Below are 21205 nucleotides of genomic sequence, written 5' to 3' on the forward strand. Positions count from 1 at the left end.
CAGTAGGTGGTGTCACGAGAGCTTCTTTTGTGGAGTCTCGCGATGGGATGTCGCGGTATTTCGCTCGTGGCAGAGTTGAAACGTGTGCTCTCTCTCTCGCCCCGCCGTCTTTTTCCTGCAGCGGACGAGAGGAGCGGCCACGCACTGCGGGCTGCTGCGGAGATACACTAATAATCATGGTAAGAAAAGTGGTGCTGGGTGTCAGGTTGTACTTATAAAGTTTGTCACTGTATGATACAGTCGAAGGTTCTTTGAGATGACCGACTGTTAATCTTATAAATGTCTATTTGCACATGTTTGTTGCTTTGCGGGTGAAGGCCGCTCAGCACGAGTGTAGCACTTAGCCTCCCATGTGGCTAATATGCGTCTTTTATTTAAACTATTTAAACTGCCATTACTGTCAGGAAACACGAGCAGCGTCTAAGTCTCAGTCATGCAAGTGAAACCCAGTGTTTCGTGTTTTTTTGCCGCAGTACATAAGTTACTGGTGTATATTTTAGGCTGTTAGCACAAGTTAGCTTCATGGCACCTTCCCGCACGGGCCCAGGTCGACACGTGGGTGCATCATCACGACAACGTGGTTGCGTGAAACTGGAGATGCTTCACAGGTTTTATCCAACTAATCATTATTTATAGAAACTCAAAGACATTGATGAAAGTTGTCTCTTTATGCTAGTACTTTTTTGTGGGGAACATTTAATTTCATCTCGCCTACATATTTGCTTACTATTTTGACCAAATTTTATACTTACAAATCTAAATTCTTAAGTAAATGGCCAAACTTCTCAGAGCTGACTTGTCCGTTTAAAATAACAATTCTTCAATATCTGAATGTACAAACTAAAAGCTGTTCAAACTTATAACCACTGTCAGCTTTATAAGAAATTTAACTTTTCTTTTAACAACCTTTAGTCCTCCTGGCATGTGTGTGATTGTAGACTCAAGTGGTATATAACAGGTGCTGTAAACTTGTATACTTGTTTCAGTAAAGCTGTTTTTAAAGAACAAGGCTGTACCTCACACGGTCTGACTAATCAATTTATTCAAGTCATTTTTTTGTATAGCGCCAAAACAGAAGTTATCTCAGGGCACTTTTCACATAGAATAGGTCTAGACAGTACTCTTTGTTATGGACCCAACATTCCCTCATGAACAAGCACTTGGCAACTGTGGCAAGTAAAAACTCCCCTTTATACAACTACATGTTGTGTAGTTCAGTAGTTAAAAACATAATTATAATAATAACTGCATTTAATCCAATATTGCATGTTTGCCCAAGATAACGTGTAAGGTTGAGTTAATGGTTACCATGCGAGAACTGGTAACACTTCAAAATTGTATAGTGTCGACTCTGGTTGTCTTGGTAATAGATGGTCCCATCAGTCGGTTGATGTCTGGCTCTGTCACTGAACTAATGTGTTTTACCTTCTGCAGGTGCTGTTGCACGTGTTGTTCGAACATGCGGCGGGATATGCACTGTTTGCTGTCAAAGAGGTGGAGGAGATTGGCATGCTGCTGCCTCAGGTAGGTGTTTGTCCTCACTGCTCTGTACTGGTGATAACTATCCCTTCCCCTTGCAGCACATATAATAATGTTTGTGTGTTGCAGGTTGAGGAGAGCGTGCTGAACATTGGGAAGTTCAATAGCATGGTGAGCCTGGCTGCCTTCTTCCCCTTCAAGTCTGCCCAGGCTGCCCTGGAGAACATGAACGCTATCTCTGAAGGTGAGTTGTTTTCTTTCTTTCTGGTAGTTTTTAAGTTTCCTCAGTTGTAATGATGTTCTATAATCTGTCAATCCCCTGAGTTACTGTGCTGACAGCTTTAATGTCTAACCTGAACATCTGAGGAAAGCCTTTTTGAATGCAGTGGTGTTTGAATATGCAGACCTGACGACGATTGCAGAATTTTTTGTTTGTTTTACACTAAACTGGTGTGAATTTTAAAAGAATGTACCCATTTATCACCATCTAATAGCAAATGTACTGTTATGCATTCACCCAGAACATCATAGATTAGCAGTAGGCCTTTTTTCAGTTACTAAAAGTCTAAAACAGAAATGCATCAAATTCACATTTGAGGAGGTGAAACCAACAGATAGGGAATTTTTTTTTTAGTTGCCAAATCAACCATTATTCACTAGTCGTTGACTACCTTTCTGTCTATTGACTAATAAAATCAACCATTATTAAAGCTAGTGATGGGTGAGGGTAGGACAGAGCTTTCTGAAGTACTGAATCATGAAGCTATTCTGTTGAAAATGGGTGATAGTCAAAATAGTGACACCTGCTGGGCAACACTTGCTATTGCATTAAGTGGCTAAATTAAATCTGAGACCATGAACAGTCAGTAGTGGTCTCGTCACTTGTTGTTTTGCTTAAAAACCCTGTATCAAAAACTAGTGTGTACAAGATGCGTACATAGCACACTAAAGGTCAGAATTCACGTTAAGTGGCACAACTTTCAAAATGGCATTACTGCAGAACATATACACACATACATATCAACCACGTGTGTACAAATAGTTGAGCGTTGTCTCCTCCTCTACTTGCAGGCGTGGTTCATGCAGACCTGAAGTTGTTCCTTGAGACAAATCTGCCTCTCTCTGGGAAGAAGAAAGCTACTTTGGGGGTTTCTGATTCCAAAGTCGGAGCAGCTTTACAAGAAGAATTCACCATTTCCATCCAGACCGGTGGGGTGGTGGCAGAGATAACAAGAGGTGAGAAGACATCTAACCTATGACACATTTACTGTTTTGAGGTTTTCTCAAGTCAGTTCCTACAACTGAAGCATACTACTAGAATGTGTGAATCCTAGTATTTTAAGAAGATAACATGGCCTGTTGTGATGTGATTTTTGTGATCCTGAAACTCATGAAGGTTCATACTGAAAATCTGAACAGCCACTGGTCACATGCTGCTCCTGCTGCTGTTCCACCTAACCCCAACAAATCTTTTTATTTCCTCTTTGTCTTCTCAGGTATACGTCTGCACTTCCACTCTTTGGTGAAGGGTCTGACCGGCCTGGCTGCCTCCAAGGCACAGCTGGGTCTCGGCCACAGCTACTCCAGAGCAAAAGTCAAGTTCAATGTCAACAGGGCCGACAACATGATCATCCAGTCCATTGCTCTGTTGGATCAGCTAGATAAGGACATCAACACTTTCTCCATGCGTGTCCGGTAAGGGTCATTTTCTTGGCTTAGGATTGTCTGATTAAAACTGTCACGTGCAAAATTTTAGACACAGTTTTAGTTTTGTAGTTTCTACGGTAAAAGATTTAACATTTCAGTTACTTGAAATATTCATAATGTTTGAGCATCCTCCTAATGCTTACCACAGACAGCACACTCTATAGGTGCTGTCTGGCAGGAGGTGTATGAAGTTTTTAGCTTGTCCTCTTGACACTACAGTGGCTTCACAAGTGTTTTCTTGGCTGACCATCTTTTCTGTCTCTTCAGTGAGTGGTATGGCTACCACTTCCCGGAGCTGATCAAGATCGTGTCAGACAACTCTATGTACTGCCGCCTGGCTCAGCTCATCGGCAACAGGAAGGAGTTGTCAGAGGAGAGTCTGGAGAGCCTGGAGGAGGTGGTGATGGACAGCGCCAAGGCCCAGGCCATCCTAGACGCATCACGGTCCTCAATGGGTCAGCACACAATCTAACTCAGTGTATAGGCCTTAACATACTGATGCAAAACACTTCTGAATAACTAGCTGGCAGAGGAGCCAATGTGCTTGCTTCCAAAATCAAACTTTGACACTTGTATAACACAACACCTGCTCATTTTGTAGATTCTTGAAATTCAGAACCATGTTTTAGACTTAAACCACACAGTGCCCCTTATTTGCCCACCCTGGACCAATTATTGTCCTTGGTGACTAACACAGGGGGGCAGAGAAGCTCTCTCATAAACCTGTAGTGAAGGCACAAATCCTCGCTGCGGATCCTGTCGGGAGAAACAAACATGTTGCATGTGAAGTGTAAAATCCAATTGTTTTTGAAGTTGCATCTACAGCACAAACTGAAATATTTGAGTAGCGGTGTTCCCCTCAATAATTTCTCTTGATTGTTCTTCTCCAGGTATGGACATCTCTCCCATTGACCTGATCAACATCGAGAGGTTCTCCAATCGTGTTGTATCTCTGGCTGCCTACCGGCTGGAGCTGCAGGAATACCTGCGATCCAAGATGAGCCAAGTGGCTCCAAACCTGGCAGCCTTAATTGGAGAAGTGGTGAGTTGTTTGATCTGTACAGTTTTTACATGACCTATGAGACCAATGATGTTATACCAAAATCTGTCAATCCACTGAATCAGTGTGATGAAAAATTAATCCGGTGCTGATGGTCTGCTTATCTAATGAGTTCTTGAAGACATGCTCTACCAGAGCCCCCCTGCTGCCTGATGTGACACTATCACTTTCTTGCTTTTAGGTGGGTGCTCGTCTCATCTCTCATGCAGGCAGTCTAACCAACCTGGCCAAGTACCCAGCCTCCACCGTTCAGATCCTGGGAGCAGAGAAGGCCCTGTTCAGGTACTGGGGCGCCCCCTCCCTGCTGGGGAAAGAAGTGGTTGCAGTGATGGCAGGGCTGGGCTGGAGCAGAGCAGGGTGACTGGGAAAGACTAAAGTCTTCTCTGGAGTGATCCCTCTCGCCCTAATGCACCCCCACAGTCTGAGCAGCCACTCACAGCATTGAGGTAGTGACTTGGAAATGCTAGTTATGCAGCTGAATCATTAGAGCTTTGCACACATTATCAATGTAAAGACCTAGTCTCCTATTGGATGTTCTAAGATCCTCTCATCCTTCATCTGATTGATTTGATTGTGATCTTTTGAACTGAGGACTGTACCAATAACACGACTTAACACAACAGCCATCAAAGCTGTTGAGCACATGGACTTTGAATCAAGTAATCCAATGAAGGCAGCATATTTGCTTTACCCTGATTTCTCACTTGGTTTTATTATGTTAACTAATCCATGTAGCCTGGTAGATTATGCCTGTTGGATAACATAACTGTTCATCCTGAATGTGAAAGCAGCAATATTTTTTACACAGAGCCCTGAAGACACGTGGCAACACCCCCAAGTACGGACTAATCTTCCACTCGACCTTCATTGGACGGGCTGCTGCCAAGAACAAAGGCCGCATCTCCAGATATCTGGCAAACAAGTGCACCATCGCCTCACGCATCGACTGTTTCTCAGGTGAGTGAGACCTTTTGTCAAATTTTATTGCTTTCAGTTCATTCGAGCCCATGCAAACGTGTGGCATAACTTGCAATGATGCTCATATTTTTCGTCAACAGTATGCATCCCTCGGGTTGATGTTGAGAAGCTTTTTTCCTGAGCAAAGCCACAAATCTGTTAGGATGCTTTTTAAGCCTACTATAGCGTCATGCTGACTGTGTGATTTTTCATTTTGTTGTCAACTCTCTTACAGAAATACCCACATGTGTGTTTGGTGACAAGCTGCGCGAACAGGTGGAAGAGCGCCTGTCTTTTTATGAGACTGGCGATGTACCTCGGAAGAATGTGGATGTCATGAAAGACGCTGTGAAAGAGGTGAGCTCAGACAAGGATCATTCAGTCTGTCAATGCTGTGAATGATGACATCATTCTCCCTGACAACACTGTGAGGGTAAAAACTGATTTAATGAGCCTGATGCAGCATTAGGATTCTTCAGGGGAAAAAAGTGATTTCACCCTGATTGTAATTACATTTTTACATTTTCTTTTTTTTATCTTTTGTCTTAGGCTACTGATGTTGCAGCTGAGATCAAGCGGAAACTGGAGAAGAAGGAAAAGAAACGCAAGAAGCGTGAGAAGAAGTTGCAAGAAGAAGCAAATGGTGAAACCAACGGTGAAGCTGAGGTAAGCCTTGATCATACCGTCTGGTTATGCATGTTTTGATTTGAGATTTGACCCAGACTTGTGGTCCTGTCTCAGTGTACGACATGCTAGATCAGCCTGACTCCGAACCATTGGCTGGTCCCAAACAATGGACTTGATCACTGAAGCGAGTCAGACATTGCAGCTACTTTAATATTTGGCATTATTTAAGGCTAGCCATGAAGATGAATGGGTTGTCAGTTACTTTTCCTTGACTGTATTTTCTCTTGCTTCATTTAAGGTGGAGAACGGAGAAGCTGACGCCACTGTAGTGAAGAAGAAAAAGAAGAAACAAGCAGCTGAGGAGATGGAGGTCCAAGCAGAGAACGGAGAAGAGGACACTCCAGCAAAGAAGAAAAAGAAGCGAAAGTCTGAGGCCGAGGAGGTAGAGGTCCCAGCAGAGGAGGCGGAGGACACCAGTACTCCAGCCAAGAAGAAAAAGAAACAAAAGACTGAGACCATGGACACAGAGCCGGCAGAAGAGACCTCAGAAGCACCCGTGTCTGAGAAGAAAAAGAAAAAGAAGAAAAAGGAGAACGGCGACTAAAGAATGTGGTCAAAGACTGAATCATTTTTGTGTATAGTTTATTTTTTATGCGTTTTACTTTATCTGAGGCTTGTTTATGTTAGCAGCTTTATGTTGTATTGTCTTTTTGGAAACCTCAAAGTGGGTTAGACTGCAAATAAATGCTCATCATTGTGCCTTGAATTCAATGAAACTGTACTTCTGTAAATAAAATACTTCCACTTGTAGTAAAGTAAAAGTTTTCTTTTTAATCAGGTTCAAGGGTTTTAGGAGCTCCTGTTATGTTTCCTTCAGTCACTGGGAGACTAGTTTGAAGCAAATATGTGATGATTTACAAGTGACCACTGTTCTTAAGGCAGTTATCCTATTTTCTCTTTTAGGACTTAATCTACTTTTCAGATTTTAACTACAACATCAGTACATTCATCTGGCCTCTGTAGCGTAATTCCCTGAAATCTTTACTTAAAACTGACACCTGAAATGTGTCTGGGTCTGGTGGCACAGTCCAACTTATTTAGCTTTCAGACTGATGGAAACTGCTTGATGTTCTCCAGAAATACTTGAAGGAACCGCAATACTTTCCTGAACAAAGTATTTGGAATTCATGACATCTCGTGTGTGATGTCTAAGTATTGTTGTTTCTCCATTTTATTAATACCCGGAGATTGTTAACCTTCATCACAGCAGGCATTTTGTCTCATAGAGGGGAAAGTACAGGTGTAACTAATAACAGGTGTGCACAATACCAGTGCTGTGGAACTAATACACATGAATGGTATCTTGTCAATTACACCACATACATATTATCACTGGTATATGCCTGAAGTTACTGGAGTAATGATTCACTGTATGATAGGAAAAGCATCTGCACATCATTTCATGCACTACCCAGGGTCATGAATTTGGGAAAACTAATTGTTTTTCAGCTGTTATTATTAACGGCACCTGAACTTTTCCTGCTTTGACAAAATGTCTTATTGTTTCAGATTATATTACAAGTTATTTTGACTCATCCTTTACAACTGAAACCTAGTAAATAGTTAAAGATGACTAGTGAACTAACTAAAAAATGGAACGTTACCCTCCTTTGTTGTTAGTTGGCATCTTTTGTAGTTATTGCTGCAGTTTCAACATCAGATTTTATCAACAGCAACACTTGGAAGTTTCACTGTCAATGGCGACTGAACCTGCACAATGTGTTGACTAAAGAGTTGGTACTTTGTGTATTTTGGCACAAGCTCAAATGTACTGATATCTGACATATGACATTCTTTGGTTATTTATTATATTCTAATAGATATGCGTTTACTTGGTGCCTTGACTACTCTACATTATTAGACTGGTGTAGTATCATTCTGACTTTGGTCCATAAAACATTAGTATGATCATGTGTGTGAAACAAACGTGTGGGTCTGATCACAAAAAAAAAAAACCCAATGTGGTGTGAAATATTGATGCCAGACAAACTGTTCATAACTTTTAATTTGGACAACAAGGATTAAACCAATGTTAAAATGACATCAAATCCAAGGCCTGGCTGGTCATACCAGCCAACGATTAAGAGTTGAGGAATGAGAGACGGATGGAAGGGAACGGGGCAAAAAGAAAAGTCAAGCTATCAACTCAAGTCACCCTCAATATAAGGATTCACAGATGCGGGAGACCGAAGTTACAAAAACGGCATTTCTTCTGAAATAAAAAAAGGCCTTTGCCATGAAAATGATGTGTAGAATCTATGTACATCATTCTCAGTTCATGTATGCATACAAAAAAATCCACATCACAAGATGCTTGTGTTCAAGTATATTCACCAACTTCATTTCCATGATTTAGCATTCTCATCTTTCCACATTTTTTTTTTTTTGAAATAAAATGTCCTTCAAAATAAAAACAGAATGCAGAAAACCACATTTCATGTCCTACCAATACATATATACTGTATAAATACATACATAAATATATTTTACATACAACAGCCATAAATTTGAAAAGGGGATATACAGAGCAAAGGGGAGGGGTGGTAGTGTGTGTTTTAGCTTGTGTTGTAAAATGGTTTGTCCCTCTATGATCTCGTCAGTCAGATGCGCAGGTGTGGTGCTGTGTGTTGGTGTCTGTCCATGCACACACGCACGCACACGTAGACACACATTGTGGATGTATCCACCTCAGTTGGCCCAGTAGGGGGAGCTGCCGTAGCTCGACTTGTTAACTTGGCTCTTCTGCTGCAGGCTGCTGGACTGGCCGCGCTGACTCGGACCACCCTGAACACAGACGGACAATAAACTGATCAACACTGAGAATCCCTCAACCCCGTTAATAACTGCTGAAGACGTCAATGCTGCTCGCTTCGCTGAACCAGCTTCCTCGTCAGTTGAACAATGAGAATCACAGATAAAACATAGAAACATAATAACAAATAAAAACAAGCCATTCTTTCTGCATTTTTAAAAAAGGTGTTTTTATACTATTCAAAGTTCAAGCCCGTAACATCAAATCAAAGCAAAACAAGACAAACACACACAAAAATTGTCCCAGAAAAAAAAAAAAAAGGTTATTTTTATTATTCAAACCTCGATAACTGCTGAAAAATATCTGTGAGTGTTACCTGTCCATCCTGAGCAAGATGATGGTGCAGCAGCTGTGAGTGTGGTTGCTGGTGAGGCAGGATGTGGAGGAAAGGGGCCGGTGCATAACCTCCCGGAGCTGCTCCAGGGTTCAGAGGCCCTGGACCCCCCAGCGCTGATGGCAGGCTGAAGGGAGGGGGGGTCCCTGCATGGAAACCCTGCTTATCAAAAGACTGCAGAAGAGACACAGCAGGTTAGGCAGGTTGATCAGTAATTAGTAGTAACACTAATTATAGAGCAGGTGGGGGGGGGGGGGGTTTAAGACTCACCTGGGTCTTATTGTAAACACTTCCACTGATATCCGGCACACCCGAGTTACTGGACGTCACTGAGACACCTGGCAGCACGATGAGAACATTATTAATACATCACAAGTCTACGTCAAAAAAACGAAGAACAGTAATAGATATGTTCTCTTTCTTACCTTTCCCAGGCCCAGCAGCAGCAGATTTGGCTTGTGCCTGTGAGGAGGAATTGTAGCCTTTACTGTAGTCCACTCCTGCTGGCCCTGCTGTCAGCTCCTCGTACCCTGCACAGGAAAATATCGACTTCAGTGTTGGAAACAGAGTCTCCGAACCATAAACATTATTTTTGTTGATGCTCTTGCTCTTGTTACTAACCTGAGCTGAAGGTGTGCTGGCTGTAACCGCTGGGCTGCTGCTGTGTCTGCTGCTGGAAGGGGCTAGCAGAGGGGTTTCCCAGGCCGAGGCCCATGCTGTGCTGCTTGGCCGAGGCTGGTCCTGGCCCCCCGGGAGGGACAAACATGGTGGGGCCATACTGGAATGCGGCAGCACTAGGTACGGCGCCGGGCACCCCGGGGTAGTAAGGCAGGCCTGTGTAGCTGTAGCCGGGAGGCAGAAAGGCCTGCTGACTGCTGTGATGCTGTGGTTGGCCCTGGGGCTGAGGCTGGGCCTGAGGAGGCTGAGGCTGGGCCTGGCTCTGTCCTTGGCTCTGGCCCTGGGGGGGCTGTGGGGCCGCCAGGCTTGTGGGGGGTGCTGGGGAGGTGGAGTCGTTCCTGCCAAACTTCGTGACTTCACCTGAACAACAGGAAAGATGTCAAGTGACTGGATTTTAGGATTTTAGATGAGACCAGCCAAGAGTGAAGGTGCCTTACCTGAGTAGGGGTTGTTGGCTAGGCTCCCGTCTCTGCCAGAGAGAGTCGCTGCGGGGCCAGGGAATGTGATTCCATAGTAATCCTGCAGAGAGGGCTAAAAAGACAGGAGGGGATCAGTAGAAGATCCAAACACAGGCAAGTGTAATTATTAGTAAAGGGCTGTCCTTGAAGTGTGGTAGTGAGGCTCACCATTGGCAGTCTGGACTGGAGCATATGGAGGTCCTCGTAGCCATATATCTGCTGTGAAACACAAAGGACAGGTGATGTCAGTTAAATAAACACAACACTTGTCCAAATACACATGTTTAGACAATCACTGAATGCCATTTAAGAAGTAGTGCTAATATAGTGATCAAGAGTTTGTCAAACCACAGTTGTAGAATTAACTTTGATGCTCATAAGAGGTGTAGTTTAAGAACAGAGAGACATCTGAACCAAAGTGACTGAACACATGAGTTTGGCAGGTAGCGTGTGTTGTGTTCACTGAGTGTATAAACAGGAACACTACAATGACTCTAAAATCTTGAAGGGTTACTTACTGGGTATGCTGGCAGCAGCCCCCCTGGGCCCACAATATACTGGTTGGGCAGTAGAGGAGGCACTCCCTGGGACAGGTTAGGAGGAGCTTTACCTGTCAATACAATGACAACAACCATCACTTTTATATACTGTATCACTGTATCACTACTATATTACTTTATGCATTCCCAGTGTCTGATGTGTGTGCATGTACCAGTGGAGGAGGAGAGCAGGGGTGTGGTCCTAGGTGCAGAGAGGTTGGACGTGGCAGTAGCTCCATTGGAGCCAAGTCCCAGCGTTGTGCTGGAGGCGGCGGTGGCAGCAGAGTGAAGTCCGCTCGTGCCAGTGATTCCGCCAACTGTGCTGCTCATGTTGTTGCCCATGTTGGGCATGTTGGCCAGGTGGCTGATGCTGCTGCTACTGTTGCTGCTGTTGTGGGTCGAGTGGAGTGCGGAGGCTGAAGGCTGCTGCGATGATGTGTAAGAGCCAGAGGAGGGAGCCAGAGAGCTCACGCTGCTGCTGTCAACACTGGTGTACTGAGAAGAGACGGACGAAGGGGGGGGGGGGGACGACATTCAGCTGTTTGCTTGTATATTGTTACGGAGGAAAAGCATTTAAACAGAAGGTTTCAGCCATCATGCTTGTGGCAGACTAGAAAGGTACTTACAGTGAGTGAGCTGGAGCCCAGAGCTGAGGAATGACTGCTGGCATGGCTGCAGAGAGCAAAGAGAGGAGAATGACCATCAGTTCCTTCCTCAACATGTCAGCAAGTCACGATGTTAAAGTATCTCAGCTCACATTACCCTGCTTCTTTTTAATTACTGCACTTTTTTTTTTTCTTTTTTAGCCAAGTCAAAGCTGGTAACTGGTCTGTCATGTGTACGTGTTTCACCTGTTGAGCGAGTTGAGCTGGCTGGCTGAGGGCAGGTCCTGAGCCAGGCTGGAGAGCGTGGTGGAGCTGTGTGCAGGCAGGTTGGAGGGTAAGTGGGAGGAGGGTGCTGGAGCGCCGTTGGTGCTGATGTTGAGAGACGGTGACTCAGGCTTCGGTGTGGAGGACGCTGATGAAGCTAAAGAGAGACAGGTAGAAAAGATCTTATAATAAATACATAATATAACCCCATATGTTGTGTTATTCCTAAATGACCAAATATATTAACAGCCTGATTAAAATGGTTGTTGGTAAATAATTTGCAATATAACTAGCGTACTGAACAAATAAATCTGTAGTGGTTAACTTACTGTCTAAAGCAGCAGAGGACCGTACGCCATTCAGACCATTCTGGTGAGAGGAAAAAAAGCAGGTAAGTGTCTGTATACATGGATAATAGATCAAGACCATGCATACATACCATGAGCAAGACCTCAGTTTAATTCAGTTTAGGCTTGAACTACTGATCGGATGATCATATTCACCTCATAAAGAAGTAAAAATCTTTTTATGAACCGTCATGAGAATTCATATTATTCCTATTACGTCTGACAATTTCAGTCTTGATTTGGCAAACTAAATTCTCAAACATGGCTACAGGTTCAATCAAATGCACAAACAACTGTTAAGTCTTAAGTTGTATCCGAAATCCACCCAGTTCACACTGTAAAAGTGACAAAATTAAGTTGGTTAAATGTAATGTAGAGCTCTTGATATTTGAGTGGACTGTGATAATGGATGGTAGTTAAATAGCCCCAGAATACCTCAGAAAACAAAAAATAATTCTTGATTTTTGGAAAAAACAATCTGTCTTTATGTTTGATTCAACTGAAGTTGCAGTTTGATTGACTTTGCACACTTACTACATCATTTCCTGCTAGTATAAAACAATGATTTCTTGTATACTAACTGTAAAAAAAAAAAACAGTATACTATAAGGCTTATTGCAATTAGTATGTAGTACAGAATCGGGAAAGTCATTGTTTCCTAACATGGGGCTGACTCAAGTGGGATCAAATGAACTGTGAACTGTAATTTCTCAATGTCAAGCTGTTTATACAAACTGCAGAAATAGGATGCAGTTGTCTACATTGCAGCAGGCTGTAATACTTGCACATTTTTCCCCTCAAGGCATATTTAAATTTGGATGGTTCAGTAAATTAACTAAAAGGCAGGATGAAGTTTTCTGTTTTCTATATCAACTCACCATGACTGGCCCCGAGGCCTCTTTGCTCTGGGAAAAGGCCAGTCGTGTGTGAGGGGGCATGGTCCCGTCGTAACTTCCTCCCACTGTGGAGAACGGAGAGGAGGGTACAGAGGAGGAGGTGGCAGATGTGGTCAAAGAGGAGGAGGGAGGATTGGTGGAGCTGGCAGTCCCTAATGAGGAGGGCGTGAGACTGGGTAGCGCCACCGACGAAGAGTGATATACTGGCTCTGATGAGGAGAGGGGCGGGGGGAGGGCGACAGAGAGAGGGCTGCCCAGCGACTCGCTGCAAAACAAGAGGGAGAAAAGAAGAAAGAAGGAAGAATTAGATTCAAATAGAAGTCACAAAGAAGAAATTGGCATGTTGGAAAATAATTGGAAAAGCTATGTCTCGGTGTAATAAAAACACTGTGAATCTTTTAAATGTTTGTTTACAAAACAGCTGCATTGAGACTCAAATTCCAGTTTTGACATATTAATAAATTTCTGCTAGCAATAACTTTCTAGCATGTATATTTGTCCTGGTGATTTGTTTGGTATGCGATATCTTGTGAGCCTTTAATTTCTGTATTTTGGAACTGAACCCCTCAAATGCACAGTTTCTGTATTAACATATAGAGTTGTAACTAGTCAGTAAGCAGCGACAGTACCTGAGTGGTTTGGAGTACAGGCTTGTCTGGCTCTGTGTCCCTGGTCCTGATGCAGGTGGTGCAGGAGCAGGGGCCGGCGTGGACTCCCTGGACGCCGCACTGACACAATTGTCCACAACTCCAAACTCTGGCAATGCCGACTCCGAGCCAAAGTCTAGTGCTCCAAATTGGAGGTTTAGACCGGGGACGTCAGCTGAGCCTGGCATCTCTACCGCCGTGGAGGGGATCTGACAGGAGGGAGGGAACACAGCCAGGTTTCAGCACCATGAGATTAAGTTTAACTGCTGGTAGTTGGTCATTTATTTAAGATTTTATTTCATTTTAAAATCCCCAAGCAGCCGAATGTGCATTTGTGTGTAACTGCGACCTTGTGTCCCCTACCTTCGATGTCGGAGGTATTCTTCGTTTCTGGCCTTTGAGCTGTGCCCGCTGCTGCTGTGGCGTGCTGCCGCCCTGAGGGTCCAGCCCTGCGCTGGGGGCAGGAGGTTTAGTAACAGCAGCAGCCATCACCGGGCCTGTCTGTGCTGGCGTGCTGGTGTGCTGGGGGGCAGGCGAGGCTGAAGCGGGGGGCGCTTGTTGTTGCGATGGAGGACTGGGCTGACGTGCCAGAGGCAAAGAGGGGCCGGTGTGCCTCTGGACCAGCTGGCTCAGCACGAGAGAAGGCTCTGGCTGAAGGCCAAACTCACCTGCAGACACACAACAAAACACCGGCACAGGACAATGATTCAAAACAGTTATATAAACACATATGCCTACATGAATACATAAGACAAAAAACAGACATACTCTCGCTTCCAATTGCACACTTACGGCTGAACTGTGAGGACAGCGAGGTGGCGTTGGATTCTGAAGCCTTCATGTCCCAGCTAGAGGAGGAGGGTGGAGGTACAGGTGCTCCCAGGCCTGGCAGTCGGCCAATGGAAGTGTTGCTTCCTTGGGTGCTAGCAGGAGGGGCTGCCTGGGATGAGGGCAGCGGACCCAAGCCAGGACCCTTCAGCTGTTCCAGTATCTGCGCTCCAGCGCTGGGCTGAGTCCTCTTGGCCTGGCCCAGATCCCCGAAACCGGCTCCCAGAACTGACGACTGGCACAGACAGGAGGAGAGTGCGTAATCAGTCCTCTGTGTATCTGTGTTAATGTGTGATGGATAAAAGATTCAGGAAACCGAGCACGTTTTGTTTTTACCAGAGCAGCATGTGCGTAGCTTGTGCCACTGGTGGTGTTGCGGCTGGGGGGCGCCTGCTGTTGCTGCTGCTGCGGCGGCGGCGGCTGGTGGTGGTGGGAGTTGGTGAAGACCAGACTCTGAGAGGAAGAGGAGGAAGGTGCTTCTCTTCCTCCGACCACAGGCTTCTGCAGCAGAGAGGCGAGGTCCAGACTAACGCAGAAACAGACAGTAAATTCAAGTTTGAAATGTTTACGGGACAAACATTGACAACTTCCGGATTGCTAATGGAAGGTCATGTATCGTATCATAAACAGGTCAAATGAACCCTGTAAAGCATCAATTTTCCATTAACATACAGTGACTTTACATTACATTCATGTAACACATACCACCCAAAAGTGAAGCTACTTTCTCATTACTGTCAGAATTTAAAATAGGGAGAACTGAAACTACCAAGCATCTTCTTGTAGAATACAGTTAGTATTTCTTATGAAATTATCGCTTATTACACTGTTATTACAATATATTAAAAGATGTATCATACTGTAAGTGAGCCAGTTGCTTACCTTTGTCCAGGTGTGATGTGATTCTCTGCAGCAGGTGCACATGAGGAGGTGAACACTTTGGTCTCTGAGAGCTGCAGGAGCACAACATTGTTTTAAATACACACCAAAACATTTCGTTGTGACTAACAGACTTCATCAGTAATTGTTGAAACCTTTGTGTCAACTCACACTAACATCCTCACTCCAGTCCTCAGCTGCCCAGTCTTCCAAGGTATTCCTCCAGGCAACTAGAGGACAACCAACGATGAGTCACAAAGTTCAAATACAGAGGTGGGTAAATAAGATTCGGGATGCTTGGAGCTTATGTACATTTGCTTCAAATAACGTCCACATCGAGCAAACAGAAACTGCCCGTACAAGTAAAGAGCGACTTGTCTGCTCTCTACAGCTCACCTGTCCCATCTGTGCTGTTGTTGGCCACCGTGTCCCACGTCTCAGTTTGTGTGGTCCCTGTCCCGGCCTCTGAGGTATAGTCCGCAGGATTGAAGGTCCTGGGGAAGAATATTGGAATTACATCATGTTAGAGATTTAGAAAAGGAATATTCAACTAAAGAAATAAACTACAAGGACGAGCAGTATCTGACAGTGAGTGAAATCAGACTCAATTCGATCTTTTCCTTAATAAACAGTGTCCGTCTACTCTTCTTCAGACAAAGCTCCTATTAGACGAGTGAGTCCCATCTTTGTGTTTTTAGAATCTGCATGGTGGCAGGGTCATTATGAAACCCCTGAGTCTCCCTCCCATGCTCTTCCTAACCTCATATGTGCCGTCCTGATCATGATTGAACATGCTTGATATCTTCATCAGTGGTCTTACAATTGTCAAATAAGCCCAACTGTCACTCTGAATAATATCAAGATGAAAATTACACAGGTAATTCAAGATATTGTATTTCCAGATTAAACTCTAATTACTGACTGTTTGACCTTTGGGTTTCTGGTGCTTCTGTGTTGGCTTAGATAGGATAAAACTATCATTTACCCGGTTTCTGTGTCAGATTGAGGGCACACAATCTTTCAGGTGTAAATATATAGCTTTAAATGCCCAATTCTAAAGTCAGATGCGAGAAAAATGCTCCAATTGTACTTCTTGAGACACCATATCTACATAAACAAAAGTTGGTGTTGCTTTCCCAACACTTTGGTATTAATTTAATTCAGTTTTAAGATTAGGTGATAACCCCTACGAGTGTGTGTGAGATTGTGTCTTGTTGTTGCCGTACCCCATGCCCTGGGCTGAGAACCTGCTCCCTGCTGGTGCTCTGCCTCTTCCTCGACCTCCAGATCCTTCATAAAAGTCACACAATTGTCAACAACATCTGCTCAAGTGCTGGGTGAACAGACAGTGTTTTAATGTGCATCTGCTCACCTCGGCCACCTCTCAGCCTCCGACCTCGTTCTGAACCTCTGTCCACTGGTGTCACCTCCACGCCGTTCTCCTCTGGACGAGCTGCGCACACACAAATTCATTTAGAAACTACATTAGTAACAGAATGATGTAATGAAACATGATACTGAGAAGCCAGAGAGGAGACAGGTGACTCTGAACGAGATATGAATTCATGTGAAAGGATCTGTATACCCTGTCGGCTGCGATTGGCCCCTTTGCCCTTGCGGTTGGCTGCCGCGCGGCCCTTGCTAGCCTCCCTCTCTCCTTTTTTCTCTCTGTTCTCCTTGTTCTCCTTGCTTTCTGATGGACCCTCCTTCACCAGGGGCTTCTTCTTCCCCACTGTCTCCCATGAGGTCTAAACACAGAACAGAAGACAAAAGGGAGAAAGAACTGAGAAAGAATAAATTACAACAACAAAAACACAAAACAATGTTCAATACAAGCACAAACTATATAGTTAACATGTTTCTCATTGCGCTTATGTAAAAACACTCGTTTTTGCAAAGTGCTTCAGTGAGCATAACAGAAAGAAAGCTTTAATTGTTTTTTTTACTTGTATAAAGCAACACTAGACCAAACACTGCACTATAAAGACACCAGTGGAAACCATTGTAGGAAGGCTGTGATGCAGGCTATTTTTTGACCAACTTATGTAGTGAAGTGCCCACTGTGCAGCTGTGTTATACAAGAGAAACAAATATCAGATGAGCACTTGCTATTGGTGCATACTCAGTATCTCAGTATTAAGTCACTGAGATTGAGATAAAGGGCAGAAAAAAACACACACACATAAAACACTGATTTGAACTATACAGTCACTTTGATTTGTGTGTTAATTATTTAATAGGTCTACACCTAGTCTTACTAGTCACGGCAGCATAACAACACTCACTCAGTAATCATAATCATTCTTCTGCTATTCAGTATAGCAGAAGTAGATTTAATCAGAAGCTTGCAGTATATATGATAACAGTAAAGACCTGCATATTAAAGCAAAAATCAGCTATTTGCTATTTTTGGACTTCCAGGAAACCAAAACAAGAGCATGGCAGCTGATTGGCTGGCTGCCTTGCCCTGACAGCCTCTCCTGCCTGTGCCAGCTGGTATTCTTCAGAAATGTTGGGACACTCGCTCAGAATCACAGCACACAGGCAGAACAACACCCGAGTGTTCGCCAGACATTTGGTGGCCTGTTTGACTTGTCTCTCTGGGCAGAAGAGGGAAACATGATGTACAATTGTAAGCCTTCATGCTTGCCAAAAAGCCCCTGATGTTAGAGAGAGACAACTGCTGAACTGTGGCAAAGGACAGCAGACTGATTTTAGTTTTAAAAAATGCCAACTGTTTTTTGTTTTTTTTTTTGAAAACTATTAACACATATTTCTGGTCTTTATCCTTTATAAGATGCCACCTTTCCACAAATTATATTAAATTTGAGGGTTTAGGCAACTTCCACATAATCTCAATAACTAAAAGAAAAAAAGCCCCGTAAGTCCAGATCAGCTGTCAACTTTCAACAAAATCAGCTGTTTGTAAAATTGTCCCTGTTACTTAATTCAATCTGGGGCCCAACACGTACAATTTGAAATAGTTCACGGTGTTTTTTTTTTAATCTGTGCTCATAAAGTTCCCAAATTTTATATCATAGTTATCATAGACAGCTGCTGCACTTCCTGCCGTCCAAATAAAAGAAATCTGTTCACAAAGTCTGACAGAGTAAATTCAGACAGTTGGAAGTTAAGTGATAAGCCACATGAATATATTAAATGAGACATAGCAGACCACTTCTCTATACCTACCATGTCCGAGGTGCTCTCCAGGAGGAAGTTGATGGCTCTGCTAACATCCTCATTGCAGTCATGAAGTGCTACCATACACTCATCCTGGTTCTTGCCAGTCACTTCCATCAGCTGGGGAACGCAACGAGCACATTACACATTACAAACATGTGCCAGTCAACAAAGGGGTAGCAATTTGTTATAAAACCTTTTAAACATGCAAGTTTGCACTCCAGCACAAAGTCATGAAGCCTCACTCATAGCATAGAATATTAATATCTAATTGTCGGATCAGATGTCAATATAGAGTGCAAGAGTCCGTCCAGTTATGCATGAACATAACAGCTTAACTTGATTCAGTCCATTACTCAGACATTGAGCCTTGTGCTCTCTGGCAAACACCCAAACAGTTCCTCACCTGGTTAACTTTGTCCTCAAAGTCAGCATCATTCTTGTCATAGATCATCTGGGCAAGCCGGATCTGCTCTGCAGTAGCCTGTAATACAAACAGACAAATGGGTCCAATTTCAGTTGGAGAGAAGAAAAAAAGTGAGAATAAAGTGAGAGGTTACTTGTATAAAAAAGGAAAGTTATCATTAACTTAGTTTGTATTGTCTAAAATCACTATAACAAGGAAATGGTTACTAAACAAATGTCTACCATTGCCAGAATAAAAAGATATGTGTGCTGTGTGGTCGCAATAAAAACGACAACTACAAAATCCTTTTCGATATTGACTAAGAAGGTCTCCTTGCATAATGTGTGCAATGTGGTTTTGATGGCAAAGGCTAGTCATGTGCACACTTGTGTTTTTGTCTGAAAGTGTCTGCGGCTGAGAGGTGTGAATGTACTTGCTTTCATAATGTTTTTCATGTTCATGTGGTTGCGGTGGCTCACCTGTATCTGTTTCTGTGGTTGTGATGTGTGAGTGGCAGCGGGCAGCGCTTTTTCCCGAGGGCCCCGGGCCTTGTCGCTGCCCAGCGAGCTCATCATATACAGTATATACAAAACTCTGTATGTACAAAATAGAAAAATCTGCAAAAGGAAATAAGAGGGAAAGAAGAGCGTAATCAACCACACTTCTTACGCCCACAGATCTGTCCACAACACATACACAGTTCATTTACAATGTTGTTACAGCAGAGCCGCTTCAGTGCTTTCCCTTGTGAGTGCACAGAAGGTAGCGAGCGGTTAATACAAGAAATATGTGTTGTGAGCATAGCTAAGCCTTATTGCACAATCATGAATACTGCCCTTATGAAGGCTGTAAGACACACAGTTGGCCTGGTGACGCAACAGCTTTGCTGAAAATCTAGGTCGAGGAGGGAGAGTGACCCAGTGTCCTCTTACAAACAGCAATGTGTGTGTGTGTGTGTATGAAGCAGAACAAACACTACACATCTTGACCCTACAGTCCCTCTCGATGTTAGATGGTTTACAGAAAGTTAAGATTATAATAATATACACACATTACAGAGGCTGAAACCTAAACAAACGCAGTAAAACGCTGAATTCTTCTTGTGCGTATTTGACAACTGAGTCCTGCACATATAGATATTCAAACTGGGTATGGCTACATAACCAGGCACTTTTCAGTTGCAAATATTTAACAAAACAACATACACACCGGGCTTTATTACTCACTTGCAAATACATAAAAGCTGTGATTGCTCAATACCCTGTGACGCAAAAATACCACGTAGTGCAAATTAAGTTGTAAACTTCAACCAGGGTGTCCATTTCTAGAATAATAACTACAGATATCTCCACTGACCCATTTGTTTTATGTCAGAGAACAATAGCAATGCAGCTTACAGTGGCTGAGTGACGTTGGCAAATGCACTGTCGCTATTGGCTGCTGGACTGAACAAAGCTAATGCAAAATGACGAACTGGCTTCAAAAGCAATTTCAATCCAAGATTTCGGTGTAACTGCGACAAAATATGTTTTTCCACAACGAGAACTGTACAACAGCAGCTGTAGCTGCAATCTGTGTTTCAAAAACCAAATGTTTACATATCGCTACAAGTATGAGCATCGACGGTCTTGTACACAACAATAACAAAACAATCATTCAGTGAACTCTGTACATCTCAATTGTTCATTACATTTATTTTTGGTAAACAGAAATGACAAATCAAACATCAGTGAAGTTGCACTTAAAAGTGTGCGTGTTTACGTGTATTAACATCTACCTGGTTAACTTGCAGCTAACTAATCGACAATTACCTTCCCTTTAATTTAGTAGTAGAATAAGCGGAGCGGTGTTTTGAGCCAATGCTAACGTAGCCAAATGCTGTGACTTATATCTTGGGCATTATCTTGCCAAAACAATTCAGATAGCGTCGTTTTCAACACAACTCTGGCCGATTGGGGACCCCTTTGTCCTCGCTAGCATGGACTGAAGTTAGCTACCTAACATGCTAATGCTGACACTACACCGTCGAGTCCGAACAAACGATGCTGAAGCTAGCTAACGATGCTACCTAAATCTGCTCCAAGTTGATAGCCAACGGCCGTCAAACTAACTCGCCAAAGTCTTATTATGCGTATTTACAGCTATCTAACCATAATGGCAGCCACATCAGGTTTGTCCTCGACATCTGAACAACAGGCTAGCCGGCTAACAACAAAGCTGTATCAAATCTAACGAAAAAAGGGGCCTCGCAGCGGAGCACAATCCCATCCCGACATTGCTCGCCGGGAAACAAGACAACAGAAAATTGCGAAAAGACATCCCCTCACAACCCCGTGAAAACAAAACAACCGAGCCGCCCGACCAACTGTTTCAGCGAAAGCGCGCTTAGGAATATGGTTTAAACGCGTTAAAATGCTGAAACCGAACTTGTAAAAACAT

General features: G+C 43.5%; 2 protein-coding genes and 2 non-coding genes across 4 annotated transcripts; 3 read left to right on the forward strand and 1 right to left on the reverse strand.

Moving 5' to 3' along the window:
- Nucleotides 1–32: 32 nt before the first annotated feature.
- On the forward strand, nucleotides 33–6640 carry nop56 (NOP56 ribonucleoprotein homolog). Its single transcript, XM_044348408.1, has 12 exons — nucleotides 33–179; nucleotides 1435–1524; nucleotides 1609–1723; nucleotides 2551–2715; nucleotides 2976–3174; nucleotides 3454–3641; nucleotides 4077–4228; nucleotides 4428–4528; nucleotides 5055–5203; nucleotides 5439–5560; nucleotides 5753–5869; nucleotides 6129–6640. The coding sequence occupies exons 1-12, from the start codon at nucleotides 48–50 to the stop codon at nucleotides 6432–6434; spliced, it is 1836 nt and encodes a 611-aa protein (XP_044204343.1). The 5' UTR covers nucleotides 33–47; the 3' UTR covers nucleotides 6435–6640.
- Nucleotides 3841–3960, forward strand: LOC122981565. The gene has a single exon (XR_006403278.1). It is a non-coding gene; the product is annotated as a small nucleolar RNA SNORA26 (small nucleolar RNA).
- LOC122981571 lies at nucleotides 5597–5664 on the forward strand. Its single transcript, XR_006403284.1, has one exon. It is a non-coding gene; the product is annotated as a small nucleolar RNA SNORD57 (small nucleolar RNA).
- A 1237-nt stretch (nucleotides 6641–7877) lies between the features above and the next one.
- ubap2a (ubiquitin associated protein 2a) lies at nucleotides 7878–21191 on the reverse strand. The gene is made up of 27 exons (XM_044348407.1): nucleotides 19993–21191; nucleotides 19246–19383; nucleotides 18767–18844; nucleotides 18370–18480; nucleotides 16763–16925; nucleotides 16550–16630; nucleotides 16404–16467; nucleotides 15574–15671; nucleotides 15349–15407; nucleotides 15181–15251; nucleotides 14635–14824; nucleotides 14263–14533; nucleotides 13834–14138; nucleotides 13453–13679; nucleotides 12806–13088; nucleotides 11910–11949; nucleotides 11563–11737; nucleotides 11338–11383; nucleotides 10885–11206; nucleotides 10691–10782; nucleotides 10341–10391; nucleotides 10152–10245; nucleotides 9658–10074; nucleotides 9462–9566; nucleotides 9307–9374; nucleotides 9019–9210; nucleotides 7878–8674 (listed from the first exon to the last, which is right to left on the reverse strand). The coding sequence occupies exons 1-27, from the start codon at nucleotides 20002–20004 to the stop codon at nucleotides 8579–8581; spliced, it is 3849 nt and encodes a 1282-aa protein (XP_044204342.1). The 5' UTR covers nucleotides 20005–21191; the 3' UTR covers nucleotides 7878–8578.
- Nucleotides 21192–21205: the final 14 nt, after the last annotated feature.

This window comes from Thunnus albacares, chromosome 4 (genome assembly GCF_914725855.1).
Source record: "Thunnus albacares chromosome 4, fThuAlb1.1, whole genome shotgun sequence".
Taxonomy (NCBI): domain Eukaryota; kingdom Metazoa; phylum Chordata; class Actinopteri; order Scombriformes; family Scombridae; genus Thunnus; species Thunnus albacares.